This window comes from Podarcis erhardii, assembly GCF_964252035.2.
Source record: "Podarcis erhardii genome assembly, chromosome: 3".
Lineage (NCBI taxonomy): Eukaryota > Metazoa > Chordata > Lepidosauria > Squamata > Lacertidae > Podarcis > Podarcis erhardii.
In genome coordinates, this window is record NC_138507.1 from 97,196,504 (window position 1) to 97,211,032 (window position 14,529).

At 40.9% G+C, this 14,529-nt stretch overlaps 1 protein-coding gene across 1 annotated transcript in view; it reads right to left on the reverse strand.

Annotated features, from left to right (window-relative positions):
- The window catches only part of KCNK2 (potassium two pore domain channel subfamily K member 2), a 118,538-nt gene that overhangs the window by 59,930 nt on the left and 44,079 nt on the right, over positions 1 to 14,529 (reverse strand). Inside the window, exon 3 of the mRNA XM_081855980.1 lies at positions 2,311 to 2,422. Within this exon, the coding sequence (XP_081712106.1) occupies positions 2,311 to 2,422 (112 nt within the window). The remainder of the gene's footprint in view (positions 1 to 2,310; positions 2,423 to 14,529) is intronic.

Sequence of the window (14,529 nt, forward strand, 5' to 3'; positions counted from 1 at the left end):
GATCTGGTGCATCACAGATCCTTACCAAGAGAAAGAAGGGAGAGGCAGCAAGGTTGGAGCAGTAAAAGGCTTTTTTCAGATCAGGAAACTTAGGCAGCCAGCGCTCTAGAAATGTTTAATTGAAAGAAAAATCCACATACATCACCATGCCCACCTCACAACAACGAAGAAACCTTAACTCTACCTCCATCAAACTTTTGATGCTAATACATACAAGCTCAAATTTAATACATATCAGCTCAAACTTCTGAGCTAATACATATAATTGTTCCAACATTCGAAAATAAGAGGAATGTTATGATCTACTAGCACATGCTTGAACACCCCATTGGCATCATTCCCATTCTCATGGATACCACAGTTCTTGCTTCTACTGGCACTTCAAGTCCTGATTGCCACATTTTTGTTTATATGCAACAGACACTGTTACAACTGTTAGGGTTTGTACGCATGCAGACCTAGAAGCTTCAGGGCCTCAAACAGCATGGTCAGTTGCAAGCAGGTCAGGCCACACATCAAACCACTGATACCCAGCTCAAATTTGCAGCTCTGCACATATTTCATATGAATGCAATAAAACCCTGCCAGCAGGAAGAGGGTTAATTCCCCATTGTTCAGCTGAATCAATAAACTACATAACAAGATAGAAAATGTTCTGACCTCAGAAGAAATGCTTGTGCCCACAGGGGACATAGACTAGAGAGAGAAACATTATTTACAATAAAATTTCGTTTGAACTCATAGACCAGGTCTCTAATCACAAATGTGGATCTACAAGGATTTACTTTAGTCTGTTAAGTGCTAGCTCAAACCTGCCATCAACCATGGCATACCTTCCAGAATGCCAATAATTGCTTGCTATCCTTTTAGTTTCAGGACCTGAAGTAGCTTTGAACGACCTTATATTGTAAAGACCAGAGGAAAGCTGGAAATCGTCACACCTAGTGCGGGATTTGAATCTATTGCAAAGCCTTGGGAGGAGCTACCATTAAACACACATTATCCTATTCAATACTGAAGGCTGTTTGTTCCATATTCAAAGCAACTGATGTGCACCAGGCCATTAGTGACTGTAGGGCATTCAGAAGACAGTTTAAGCAAGCCAGCTCTAAAACAGGTTGTTATAGAGACAATACTATATGCCCAGACTGAGGCCAGAATCCAAGGGGCACCCGCACCACCACCACCAGAGAAGCAAACAGAAGTGGCAGCTTCCGGTTTCTAGCAAAATCTTGTGAGAGTCCTGCAGGTCAATGTCACAGGGCTCTTGCAAGACCTTGCCACCTGGAAGCTGCAGCCGCATGATCCTGGTAAGTGAGGCTTTGGCGGGGGCAACCAGAGGAGTGGGTAGCACATAGCATGCAGCACATGCACAGGGCAGCACTATCACATTTTGCCCCTAGTGGCAAAACGGGCCAGGCCGCCCTTGCATCTACCAAGGGTTGCATGCCCTTAAACAACTGCCAATCAGTTACCCTGGAGAAGCTAATGTTCAATAATATTTCTAGTGATCTTTTTTTCCAGTTCCCTTTCTTTGTGCCATTCATAACATTGCAAACTTCTGCCTCCTTCACTGGGAAGGGGGGGAAGTCTACACTCCTCCTTTGTGTGTCCATTTTGCTGTCAGATATGGAGCTGCCTCATCCCTCATCCCTCATCCCTCATGCCTCCTTCTCTGTGACTGGGGCAAAATGCATATTTAAACACATGAACCTGCCATCATTGTGTCTAGTTTGGCATGGTGCTACTGTCCACTGAGCATCTGAAGTGAAGGATGCACAACATTAACAAGGTTATGAAGAATATTTGTCATGAGCTGTTGCACGCTACTAAAAGCCTAATACAACCCACTATGGTTAAATCTGAGTTTGCCTGCTACAGCTTTATAATAAAAAAGCATTTCCCAAACAGGCTGATTACTTAGAATGTTGAAAACATTGAACATATATATTAATTCTAGACAATATTTGTCTAGAATTATGTCACTTCTAGGGACCCAAATCAACAGCTTAAATCACAAGCTTGTTTTAAAACATGAATAATCAAATAATTGGTGTAAACAGTGCACTAATGAACTGCACCTTTCATATAAACCTACTTTCTATTAAAGTTTTTATATCATTTATTGAATTTTATAAATGTAAGTGTGCATGTCTAATGAAAACTGTTTTTGCCAACATATCTGAACTTAAAATATAAAAACACTATTAAAATAGACAAACAAAATCTGCCAAACGAAAACATATATTTTAAACTAAATTTGTTTTAGGTAATACACTCTTCAAAATAGAATAATAAGTTTTATCCTACCTATGGTGGTAATAACAGTGCCAGCAAAGAAGAAGGAACTTCCCAAATCCCAATGACTGTTAGACGTGTTTCCTTTAGGATTGACTCCTGCATTTATTGCTGCCACTACTTGCTGCAAGTTTAAAGAGATATTTGTCAATATTTGTCAATATTTATGAAACATAAACAAGAATGTTAGAATACAGTGTTTTGTATGGTTTGTGAAGATAAAGTAATTTATCAAATGTCAGCTGATGAAAGAAGAGAGAGACAGAAATTTTGGGTGGCGTTATTCAATTGGCTTCACTTTTAGCATCATCTAACCTAAGCTTGAAATATAATTAAATTCAAAATATTACTCATTTTTGCAACTCTTGGTTAATCTTCATGTCTTATATTGCTACGAAATCAAGAGTTTGATTGTTGCATCACTAGAGCTTCAATGCAGAGGCTAACTGCTGATGTTAAGAGGACAGAGAAAGCCTCTAAATTCAAGTTTCCTGAAAATTCTCTTGATCCTAACTGAGAACTATCACATGGGCATTTAATGGCTATTATACAATGCAACATACACTTAGAGCCTGGGAGATCTAACAGCATAGCATTTTGTTTCCTCCTCTCTTGCTGTATCGGTCACATTTTGCGTTCCTGGGACTCAAAACTGCCTGAAGCTTCCATCTCTGATCTAACACTAAAGGCCATGGCTGGCTTTGATTATTGTGGCTAATGAAAGGCACTTTGAACAGAAGTGTGATACACTCTAGAAAGTCAACAGGTGCCAGGTAAACCTCCCCCTCCTATTGAGTGGTTGCTTCATGGAAGATGGTGAAAACAAAAACATATGCCTGGGTCAGAGGAGGCAAGTGGGAGAACTTCTGATATTTCCAGGTTCTTACGGAGAGGAAGGTATGGAATGGAGGATATCATCATAGGAGAGAAGATGGCAGACACTTAACATCGGTTGTTCCTGCTCAGACACCTACCCACCCAACCACGTAGAGACTTGAGTAGCCATGATGTTTAGATACCACCCTGCCACCTGATGGTGCTGTTACTTAATGCCTAGTCAGCCCACAAGAAAGCAACTCTTGTTCATTATTTCATCCTGGATGAGGTAGCTGGCCTGGTGTGGATTACTGAGAGCTAGGTGAGCATGCTATGGGTTTTGTGACCTTCCTGGTTTTGCCTGCCTGGGTACTCAGTGTAGCAACAATACAGACCAGAGGGGAGGCTTGGCAATCATCCACATAAATTCCATCATTCTCACCAAGAAACCAATCCATCTGGGAGCTGGATGTAAGTGTTTGTACTTCAGTGTCAGATTGCAAAGACAAGTCTACCACCCACCTCACTGCACAACCTCTTCCCGGACTGAGCAGGCAGAGGTGGTTCTGGTGATATGTAGGAGAACCCCATGAGAATAGCCTTGGGAGACTTTAATATCCTCTTTATCAATAAGAGGAAACTGCATAGTGCAGAATGAGGCTGCCAGGTTGGTGACCATGTGTAACTATTCCTGAAAGCATCCCATTGGCTGCCAGTAAGCTAACAGGTCCAAGGCAAGGTGTTAGCACTAGCCTTAACTGGCTTAGACTATTCAGGTGCAATCCAAAACAATCCTGTTCACCAAGGCATTTGATAGAAAAATATACTGTTTCTTGTTATTTAACTGTTAGCATATTCAACTGCTTTTAAATGCACTCTCTCTGTGTGTTTGTCACACACACACAAACCTATCTATATCTATCTATCATCTATCTATCTATCTATCATCTATCTGTTTTATTGTTTGCCAAGTAAGACTCCTTTGGGAGGAATGATGGGATTGAAAATAAATAAATAAATAAGCAAGCAAGCAAGCAACCAAGCAAGCAAGTAAAATGCATATCTGGGATTTTGACACTAGGAACATATTTAGGGTTAACCTTTTGAAAGACCTGGTCGAGTTATGCTTCTGTGAATAAAAACTCTGAAACCACAGGTTTCAATGTTGAAACAGCCAATAAAATCAATGAGGTCCTACACACTAAATTGTATTTATGCACTTGCCTGCTTCATTACTCATGATTAAAACAACTCTTGAGAGCTTTCTAACTTGGACCGAAGTAAATTGCTTTATGGATAAGGATGTCCTGTACATTTCTGGAGAAAATACTGGAATATTAATGTCAATATTAAATACTTAAGGTTTTGAATAAAATAAAAATACATGCTCAAAACAATTTGTTTGAAATAAAGATGATGTTCAGTGCAGCTGGAAAGTATAATAAAGAACAAACTTTACTTTTCATTGCTTCATTGAGAACTGATTTTTAAAGCTGTATCACAAAAGAGTGCTAACTTTATTAACATTATTTATTTATTATTAACTTTATTAACTTAGGTAAAATCCTGCAGGCCTAAAAGTTCCTAAACCTTTATTTCATTGAATCTGTAGTTGCACACTTGATAAATGCTATTTTAGACACCAGTTCCAAATTTTGCATTAAGTTCCACTGATCTGGTTTCAACCCCAACCCTAACTCATTTCAAAACAAGGGTGCTTAGAATTACAGACTTGCACCCCCGATCATAGAAACACTGGGAGCATATCCACATCAGACCCATTACACAGATGTAAGAACCTCTCATTTCAATAAAGCTCAGGTCCAATTTACATGTAATGAAAAGCGAGCAAGAACCGCCCCATATAACATCACATGTGCCTCGCTTTTTATACAAACCTGTCGCCTTGCCTCTGTCTGCGCTGTAAGAACACCAGGGATTAGCAGCCCAGCCAGATACTTTAATGGTGTTACCACTGCACATGTAGAATCAATGAGGTTCTACACACTAAATTGTATTTATGCACTAAATTGTATTTAAGCTGAGGGCCCAGCTTAAAATACAATTTTAGGCATGGGTGAGTAATTCTTGCCTACCCAGCACCATGTTAAAAAGGAAGCCTTTCTATGTCTACATACTTAGCATCACATCCCTATGCACCAGGTTCAGTTGTAGCACCATAAATAGGATTTATTCACTTGCATACAAACTCCAATATTATTTCTGGTACACATTTGCACCAACCTCAGATTGGGACACTAATATGCCCTTTCCTATGAGTAGTTGTGCTTCCAGAATAGCTCATGGGGTAGACAAAAGGCATATACTCCATGATTCTATTCTCTCTCTGTGTGTGTGTGTGTATTCTCTGTGCATGCACCATAGCTGTCAACCTTCCCTTTTTTGTGGGAAAATCCCTTATTCCAGCGCCATTTCCCACTGCTTCCCGCTGCTATCCCAGATTGTTAGATATCCCATAGAGTGTCCCCGGGACAGGTGAGGCTGCTGGTCCCTTATTTTCAAGGCTGCTGATCCCTTATTTTGAAATCTGAAAGTTGACAGCTATGGCATGCATGCACACAACTTTTTAACCCAAAGGCCCCAAAGCAATAAATAGTATATCAGTACAACAAAACATACAATCAAATACAATAAATCAGTCCTCAAAATAACAATATCAAACAGATACTAGATATGAATATATGGAAACAAAAAAAAATTAAAGAAAGCTTTTCCTAGCTAAATAATTAAAGGATGCTATTCCCAACCCAATATCCCATACGCTTAGGGTCCGGAAACCTGAGCAGATTATAAACACTTGAAAAGCTTGCCCCAGCTACTTATCCCGTTTCAATTAATATCCATTCTCTTTTAGGCCATGTAGTCCAACCCCCTGCTTGATGCAGGAAATCTAACACTCAAGCATCCCCAACAGAGCAGGAGCAGCCGGTGTGGTGGGGACAATGTAGGGAGCTGCCCTCTCAATACCTGGACAGACACTGGGCTTTGTAGCAGTGAGGTCAGCACTGTATGAGTGCACCAATAGACGTATGGAATGGCTTCATCAGTGTGCCTGCACAGCCCTGGCCTCACTGCCACCCAGTCCCAGCTCCAACGAAATAAGCTATAGCAATGTCAGTGTCTGGAGGGTGTTTCTGTGGCACTGCCCCACCACACCAGGCATTCCTGGTCAAGAGGTTTCCATGAATGTTAGACTGAAAGGGCCATAGCTCAGTGGTAGATTATTTGCTCTGCATGCAGAAGCCACAAGTTCAATGCCCATCGTCTCCAGGTAGGACTGGGAAAGGCCACCTGTCCAGAAGCCTAGAGAGCTACTGAGACAACACTGAGCCAGATACACTAATGATCCAACTAAGCAGAAGGTAGGTTTATATGCTCCTAAATCTAAATTCCTCTAAGTCCGTTAGATCTAGTCCTGCCCTCTGGGATAGCAGAGAACAAGTGTATGCCCTTCTCTGCTATGGAGCTATTGGTGTATCACAGTCATATAATAATGAACAGTACAGATAGCAATTCCAAAAACCAATTTGTACAACAATTCAGTTCATTCATAACTCTGGCAGGCGGAGATATCTATTTGTAGTTATGAAAGCATTTTATACCACCTTTCAGCACCAAGAAGGACCACTGAAGTGATTGACAACAGCAAAATCCCAATATGCTTAAATAGATACGTCATAACTAGGCTTGCCATTCGTCAGGAAAATTCCAGACATGTCCTGGTTTTCAGGTGTAAAAATGTGGCAACCTTAGTCATAACCCCACAATACATACTCAAGCATTTGGGGATTTTATTTAGCTAAACTGGATCTACATAGGTCTTTCTCCCAGCTGAACCATATGGGTATGTTGGGAGCAATTGCTAAAGAAGGGGTCCAAGAGCTCAAGAAGTTCTTAGGATTCTCATCACGTGTTCCATAGCATGGCTATATAATAATACTAGCATGAGTCAGGGGGACAAAGTCACAGAGAACTTCTCCAGACATGCCCAAGGCTTACAAAGGCACAGTGGAGCCCACTGTTTTACTCTCAATAGGATAACTTGTTTAAAAACCATCTCATGATATGAAGCTTAGGTTTCTGGTCAATCCAGTCCATTCACCGCCTTTGAATAAGCCACAAGTTTGACACTTTCTAAGAAAAACATTTTTATTCAAGCACTACTGTAAGAGCCACCAGCATCAAAAACTCTGCCCATGCATGTAAAAAGTTAACTAGGGAATGTTGGCCAGCACAGTGGCACTAATGCTGCCCTCTTAATACTGACATTGGTGATACTTATTTGGACCGTATGCGACAGGGTGGTGGGCCCGGGATTGTGTGGGCATACCGATTGGAGCACCAGATTGGATGTGCTAGCTTACCCACTCAACCCTCACTTCGTCACTGTCCTGCGCTGCAGCCACACCATCAAGCTAATGCCCTAGGTGTACCTGTGCTTCACTGCACTGAGTGCTTTCGCTCTTAACAGCAGGAATGACCCAGAAGACAGTCCCTTCTGCATTACACTCTACCCTTTCCCTTTCTACAGCATCCATGAGTGTATAGTTAATAGAGGAACCATTCATTTTGGAGGTTTGTAAGAAGTAGGAAAGCATCTGTGCAGGGTATTGATTTAAAGCTGCTACCACACAACTGCTTCTTTGGCTGAAGCTGGATTGAGATAAGAACTAAAGTAAAGGTATATTCTTAAATTTTTATTTTTCAAACTTACGCATTGCTATCATCACTGAGGATACTGTTAATAGTGTCCCAATATTAACTGCCCAAGCCAATGGAAAAAACAAGATTATATATAGAGGGGGGGGCAACTGAGCACTAGCAAACATGTGCTCAGCTGTTTGTTTGTTTGTTTTTATTTGCACTTTACAAATTCAAATGTGTACAGACTCATTTAAAGGCATCCACATAACCTGATCTGTTTGTTCACAAGGCTGTTACCACAGTATTGCTTTCAAAAACTCAGGTGGAATTTTGTCATGTGATGGGGAAAGTGGAGGATGTATGGAGACATGATACATGTGTATTCTTGAGGGACCTTTACAATACTTAATGCAGGAATGGGGAACCTGTGGCTCTCCACAGGGATGGAATTCAGGATGGGACCAGATAGGCCCAGCCAACCTAGTTATTTTAAAGGGCAGGCCCTGACTACCTAATAGCTTTTTTATCTAGGAGTTTCAGTAAATTTTACTTGTGTTACATTTCCACTACTCAGGTCAGCTTTCCTCAACCTGGTTTTATACAGGTAGCCTAAAGTCCACCCTTAAAGATGTTTCTTACAGATATATTTTGTGTCTATATGGAAAATCATGACTATATCATAAATCCCTCCACCTAGAAACTGCAACATTCTCAGTAGGATTACACAACAAACCATTAAACCAATTGCACTTTACAGGGCACATTATTGCATTATCAGGCATTACAATGCAAACCACAAGTTTTTAAATAACTCACTGGCTTTCCCATAAGAAAGTGGTCACCCCACTTGCGACTTTGGCTATACTACGCATAATTGTGTGTGTGTGTGTGTGTAGCCACAGGAACCTATAAAATTTGATAACCCATTAAATCATTTAACCTCAGATGTATTTGACGCTGTGATGGATCACCATGTTAAAATAAGTCTCCCTGGGGAAATACTACATTAAAATGAAGACAGACATAAAAGGTCAGTTCCTCAAGCTGTGCATATTTCTGTTTGATTTTACAAGTGATGATTTAGCCTACGGTTACGTGCAACACATTCCAGTTTCTAACCATTTATATCAGTGAAATCCCATTACTTAGAAACCAAATCCAGCATGGCTGTTCCCACTGGCTGACCACTTGCTTGTCCACCATCTTTCTTATAGCAGTAATAGCAGTAGAACTAATAGCACAAGGCCACTGAAGAAGAAAACTTCCATGAACAACTCATTCACTGCAGGGATGCATATGACCTAGACTTCTGATAACTGAACCTGTCAGAAAACTAGTTCACCTATGCACACATTTAGAGAGAGAGAGAAAATGTTGGCATATTCTGAAAAGAGGCCCAGAGTTTTGAGTCATCTGAATAAGCCCATAAAGAGTTCACACCTGTGGATGTTGGGTATTGCAACCATGCAGGTCGCCTGTGTTTTTAAAAGTGTCCTATTTTGATCTTGTAAGTACTATAAAAGTGCCACAGATGAACTTAGTTAGAAATCAAGCAGTATTTGGAGTATAAAATATTATCCTTTGTTACAGATAGGTAGCCGTGTTGGTCTGCCATGGTCAAAACAAAATAAAAAAATTCCTTCCAGTAGCACCTTAAAGACCAACTGAGTTAGTTCTAGGTATGAGCTTTCGTGTGCATGCACACTTCTTCAGATACACTGAAACAGAAGTCACCGGACCTTTCTATATAGTGAGAAGGTGGGGAGGGGTATTACTCAGAAGGGTGGTGGGAATGGGTGATTGGCAGATAGCTGCGATGAGCCTGTTGACGACTCTTAACGACTGCAATAGGTCTAACAGGAAAAAGCAAGGGGTGAGAAGGTGAAAAATGGCTTTTACTGGCCCCAACAACATCACACATACCATCTCGGGACTATTTAATTGCTCATCGTCTAACATTGTGTATGCCATAAAATGCCAACAGTGTCCTTCAGCTCTCTATATTGGACAAACAGGCCAGACCTTACGCCAAAGAATAAACGGACATAAATCCGACATCAGGAACCACAAGACAGAAAAACCAGTAGGAGAACACTTCAATCTCCCAGGACATTCTATACAAGATCTCAAAGTAGCTGTTCTATTACAAAGGAATTTCAGAAATAGACTGGAAAGAGAAGCTGCTGAATTGCAACTTATCACCAAACTTAAAACTATAGAGAGACCTGGTTTGAACAAAGACATTGGATTCTTATCTCATTATACATGACAAAGCCATTTTTCACCTTCTCACCCCTTGCTTTTTCCTGTTAGACCTATTGCAGTCGTTAAGAGTCGTCAACAGGCTCATCGCAGCTATCTGCCAATCACCCATTCCCACCACCCTTCTGAGTAATACCCCTCCCCACCTTCTCACTATATAGAAAGGTCCGGTGACTTCTGTTTCAGTGTATCTGAAGAAGTGTGCATGCACACGAAAGCTCATACCTAGAACTAACTCAGTTGGTCTTTAAGGTGCTACTGGAAGGAATTTTTTTATTTTGTATTATCCTTTGTGTACAGCAAAAAGCATGACAGTAAATAAGATGCCCCTCATTGATTAAATCTCTGGTTTTGGATATTTATAGAGGCAGGAGTTGAGAGACAAAGCATGTTAATGGAGAAGAATCCTAGAATCCAACAGTAGAGTTGGAAGTGACCTTGAGGGTCATCTAGTCCAACTCCCTGCAATGCAGGAATCTCAACTAGATCATACGTGACAGGTGGCCATCCAACCTCTGCTTAAAAACCTCCAAGGAAGGAGACTCCACAACCTCTCGTGGGAGTCTGTTCCACTGTAAAACAGCTCTTCCTGTTAGAAAGTTCTTCCTGGTGTTTAGTAGGAATCTCCTTTCTTGTATCTTGAATCCATCGGTTCAAGTCCTACCCTCCAGAGCAGGAGAAAACAAGCTTGCTCATTCCTCCATGTGACAGCCCTTAAGTACTTGAAGATGGCTATCATATCTCCTTTCAGTCTCACTACTTTTCCCAATTAAAATTCATTTTGTTAGTTTTGGCCCAGTTCTCTAATCTGCCAAGGTTATCTCGAATCCCAATAGTCTTCAGTGGCCTTGGCTACCCCTCCCAGTTTGGTGTCATCTGCAAATTTGATTAGCATCCCCTCAATACTTTCATCCAAGTCCTTTATGTTGAACAACAACAGGCCCAGGACACAACCCTGTGGCACCTTACTTGGCACTTTTTTCCAGGATGACAATGAACTGTTAATGAGTACTTGTTCGGTTCAGTTATCTTGTCCATGTCTTCTTTTCTCCCCTTTTTGAAAATTGGGATAACATTTGCCTGTCTCCAGTCTGCAAGAATGTCACTTGTTCTCCAATAATTCCCAAAGAATTACATCCACAAGCTCCTTTAGTACCCTTGGGTGCAGCTCATCAGGCCCTGGAGATTTGGATTCATTTGAAGTAACTACATGTTCCCTTACCCCCTCTTTTCCTGTGTTGGGCTTCAGCTTCCTCCTTGCATTGTTTATTCTGTTAACAATAGGCTGTGCTTTCAATTTGGGTGAAGATAAGAGGCAAATAGATGTTAAGCAGCTCTGCCTTCTCTCTTCCGCCCAACAGCATTTCTCCATCTTCTTCAAGCAAGGGGCCTACTATTTGCTTGTTTTTCCTCTTGCTTCAAACAAAATAAAGCATGGAATCTGCTTCAGAAGGATGTATTTGAGAAGCAAGGTGAAAGTGGAGCTAGGCATTCAGCCATATGGTGCAATCCAAAGAGATTCCCCTAGTGAAGGCCTACTGCATGTAGAGGAAGTGCAAAAGGAAATGAGAAAGAACAGCAATCCTCTCTTCCACCAGCAGCTCCATATAAAGGTAAAGGGACCCCTGACCATTAGTGCTCATCTTGCTTTATTGGCTGAGGGAACTGGGGTACAGCTTCCGGGTCATGTGGCCAGCATGACTAAGCCGCTTCTGGCAAACCAGAGCAGCGCACGCAAATGCCGTTTACCTTCCCGCTGAAGCGGTACCTATTTATCTACTTGCACTTTGAGGTGCTTTCGAACTGCTAGGTTGGCAGGAGCAGGGACCGAGCAACGGGAGCTCACCCCGTCGCAGGGAATCAAACTGCTGACCTTCTGATCGGCAAGTCCTAGGCTCTGTGGTTTAACCCATAGCGCCACCCGCATCCCACTTATCAATAGGAGAGGAACACTAATTCTTTCTTTGCCAAGAAAGTTGGAATCGGTTAAAATTACAGTGTGAGTGAAGTAATGATACAGTACAGGGGTGGCGAACTTTTGGCCCTCCAGATACACTTTGGACTACAACTCCTATCATCCCATCCCAATTAACACTTTTTGGTAGAACACTGAATGTGAGTGCCACTCTGATAGCCAATGTCAGCCATGTAGTGCTTGCACCATAGAGATGATGGTGAAAGTGTACAATTAGGCTGAAATTTGGGACAATTGTGACTTGTGAGAGTGGTCTCTTTTATATATATTTATTCTATTTATTTATAAGACTGCTTACATATCCTTCATCATAAGGTCCCTGGGCAGGTTACAACAATAGGCAGCAATGTCTTACAAAAAGAGGTAAAACTATTAAAATCATAGCAGAAGTAAAATCTTTCCGAATGGTACAAAATAGTATAAATTCATCAAATGAGGTGGATTGCACAAAACAAAATACTTTAACTATCAAGGCCAGGGTAAAGATGTGTGTCTTCAACATATGTGTATAATGAATATGCTAGAAATCTGTGGAGAGAGATCACCACAATTTAGGGACTAACACAGAGAATGCCTTCTCCTAGACCACCACTCCCCACACTTCTGAGGGTGGCAGGGTTACCAAGAAAGTCCCCTCTGAAGATCAAGAAGGTCAATGGGCCTGGAGACAGTCCTTCAGATATTTGATGCCAGAGACATTTAGGACTTTAAACACTAACATGAGCACTCTGAATTGGACCAAGAAATGAATTGGCAATCAGTGTAGCTGATTTCAAACAGGGTTCTATGAGATCTAATTGAGCCCCAGCTAGTAATCTGGCTGCTGCATTTGATAACAGTTTGCCTTTTCACATCATCTCTAAGGGCAGTCCAATGTAGAGTGCATTGTAAACAGCCCAATCTGGAGGTAACCACAGCATGGAGCACAGTGGCCAAGCCATCTCTTCCAAGAAGGACCACAACTGGAGAACCAGACAGAGCTGGAAGCAGGCACTTCAGGCCACCAAGGCTACCTGAAGCTCCAGAGGCAGTGTTGGATTCAGGAGGAGCCCAGATGTTGTGCTCACTGCTATGGAAATGTGGTCTCTTTGCAACAAAGTTAACTTTGGAAAAATATGTCTGAATTCCCTATAACTTAACAACTGCCTATTTGTAGCAAAATCTCTTTATAGGATGATTCAGAAAACCCAAAATTGTGGATTTATTTTCAACGTATGTTGACATTTTCTTTCTCTATAAGTATGCATAGTGAACTAGTTATCTAAAAAGGCCCTCTTTCTCAACCAGTTGGGTTCCATCCCATCCTATTTTAATTATTTTTAACTTTTGTGTTAGCATTGTGTTAGTATTATTATGAATGTAAAAGTAGCATTCAAGGTTACCCTTATTGCACACTGTCTGAAACATTATTTTTATTGTGGTACACAAAACTAAAAGCTATAGGTCTGTGCTAATGGTGTGAATCATGAAAACATGAAATGAGAAAGTCATAATAGATCATATTACATCACTAAGTTCATCTTCCTGATAGTGGCAAGAAGATGTGAATGAGTGCACTACCAAAGGGTCTTCAAGTATTCATTTTGACAAAGTAAGGTGAGTGTGTTTCACTGACAAATCAATCATTCATGTTTTGTGCTACTTCTACAATTCATCTAGTTATTCATATTAAATTATATGAAAAGTACAGAAAGACAAGAAGGGTTTTCTAAGAAAAAAAGCTTAACTGTTATGAAATGTCTCTGATAATTTCACTGTGTAGAAAAAAATTGAGTTTATTGAGTGGGAACATGTTCCTCCAGTTCTTTGACTATTTTTTGAAACTCAAACCAGCGTTTAAGACTACTGAATACTGCCTGAAACATTCGCCTACTTTCATTTTTAAAAATGAAAGTGAAAATATTTATCTTTTATAATTATTGTCATATGCATGTCTGCCCAGAAGTTATCCCTACTGAGTTACTTCTAAGCAAGTGTATAAAATTTTAGCCTTATTTAAGCCTCAAAAAACAGCCTGGAAAAGAAAATACCTTCTTAAATAAACACCATGGATATCATAATTCAACTTTTCCTGTACAGTCATACCTCAGCTCCCGAACACCTTGGGAGTCAAACATTTCGGCTCCCGAATGATTAAAAACTGGAAGTGAGTGTTCCGGTTTTTGAACGTTCTTTCGGAAGCCAAAAGTCCAATGGTGCTTCCGCGGTTTCTGATTGGCTACAGGAGCTTCCTGCAGCCAATCAGAAGCCACACTTTGGAAGTTGGACGTTTTGAAGTCTAACAGACTTCCAGAATGGATTCTGTTCAACTTCCAAGGTACGACTGTATTGAACAATCATTCAACTCTAATATCTCAGACCATTGAAGTGTCCCTATATTCCAGCAACGTCCCTGATTTAGAGAAGCCATCCCGGTTTCTGATTTGATCCTGGAATGTCCCACATCTCCTTACGATGTCCCTATTTTCATTGGAGAAATGGAGAGTATGGAGTTATCCAACCCCTGAGCCATC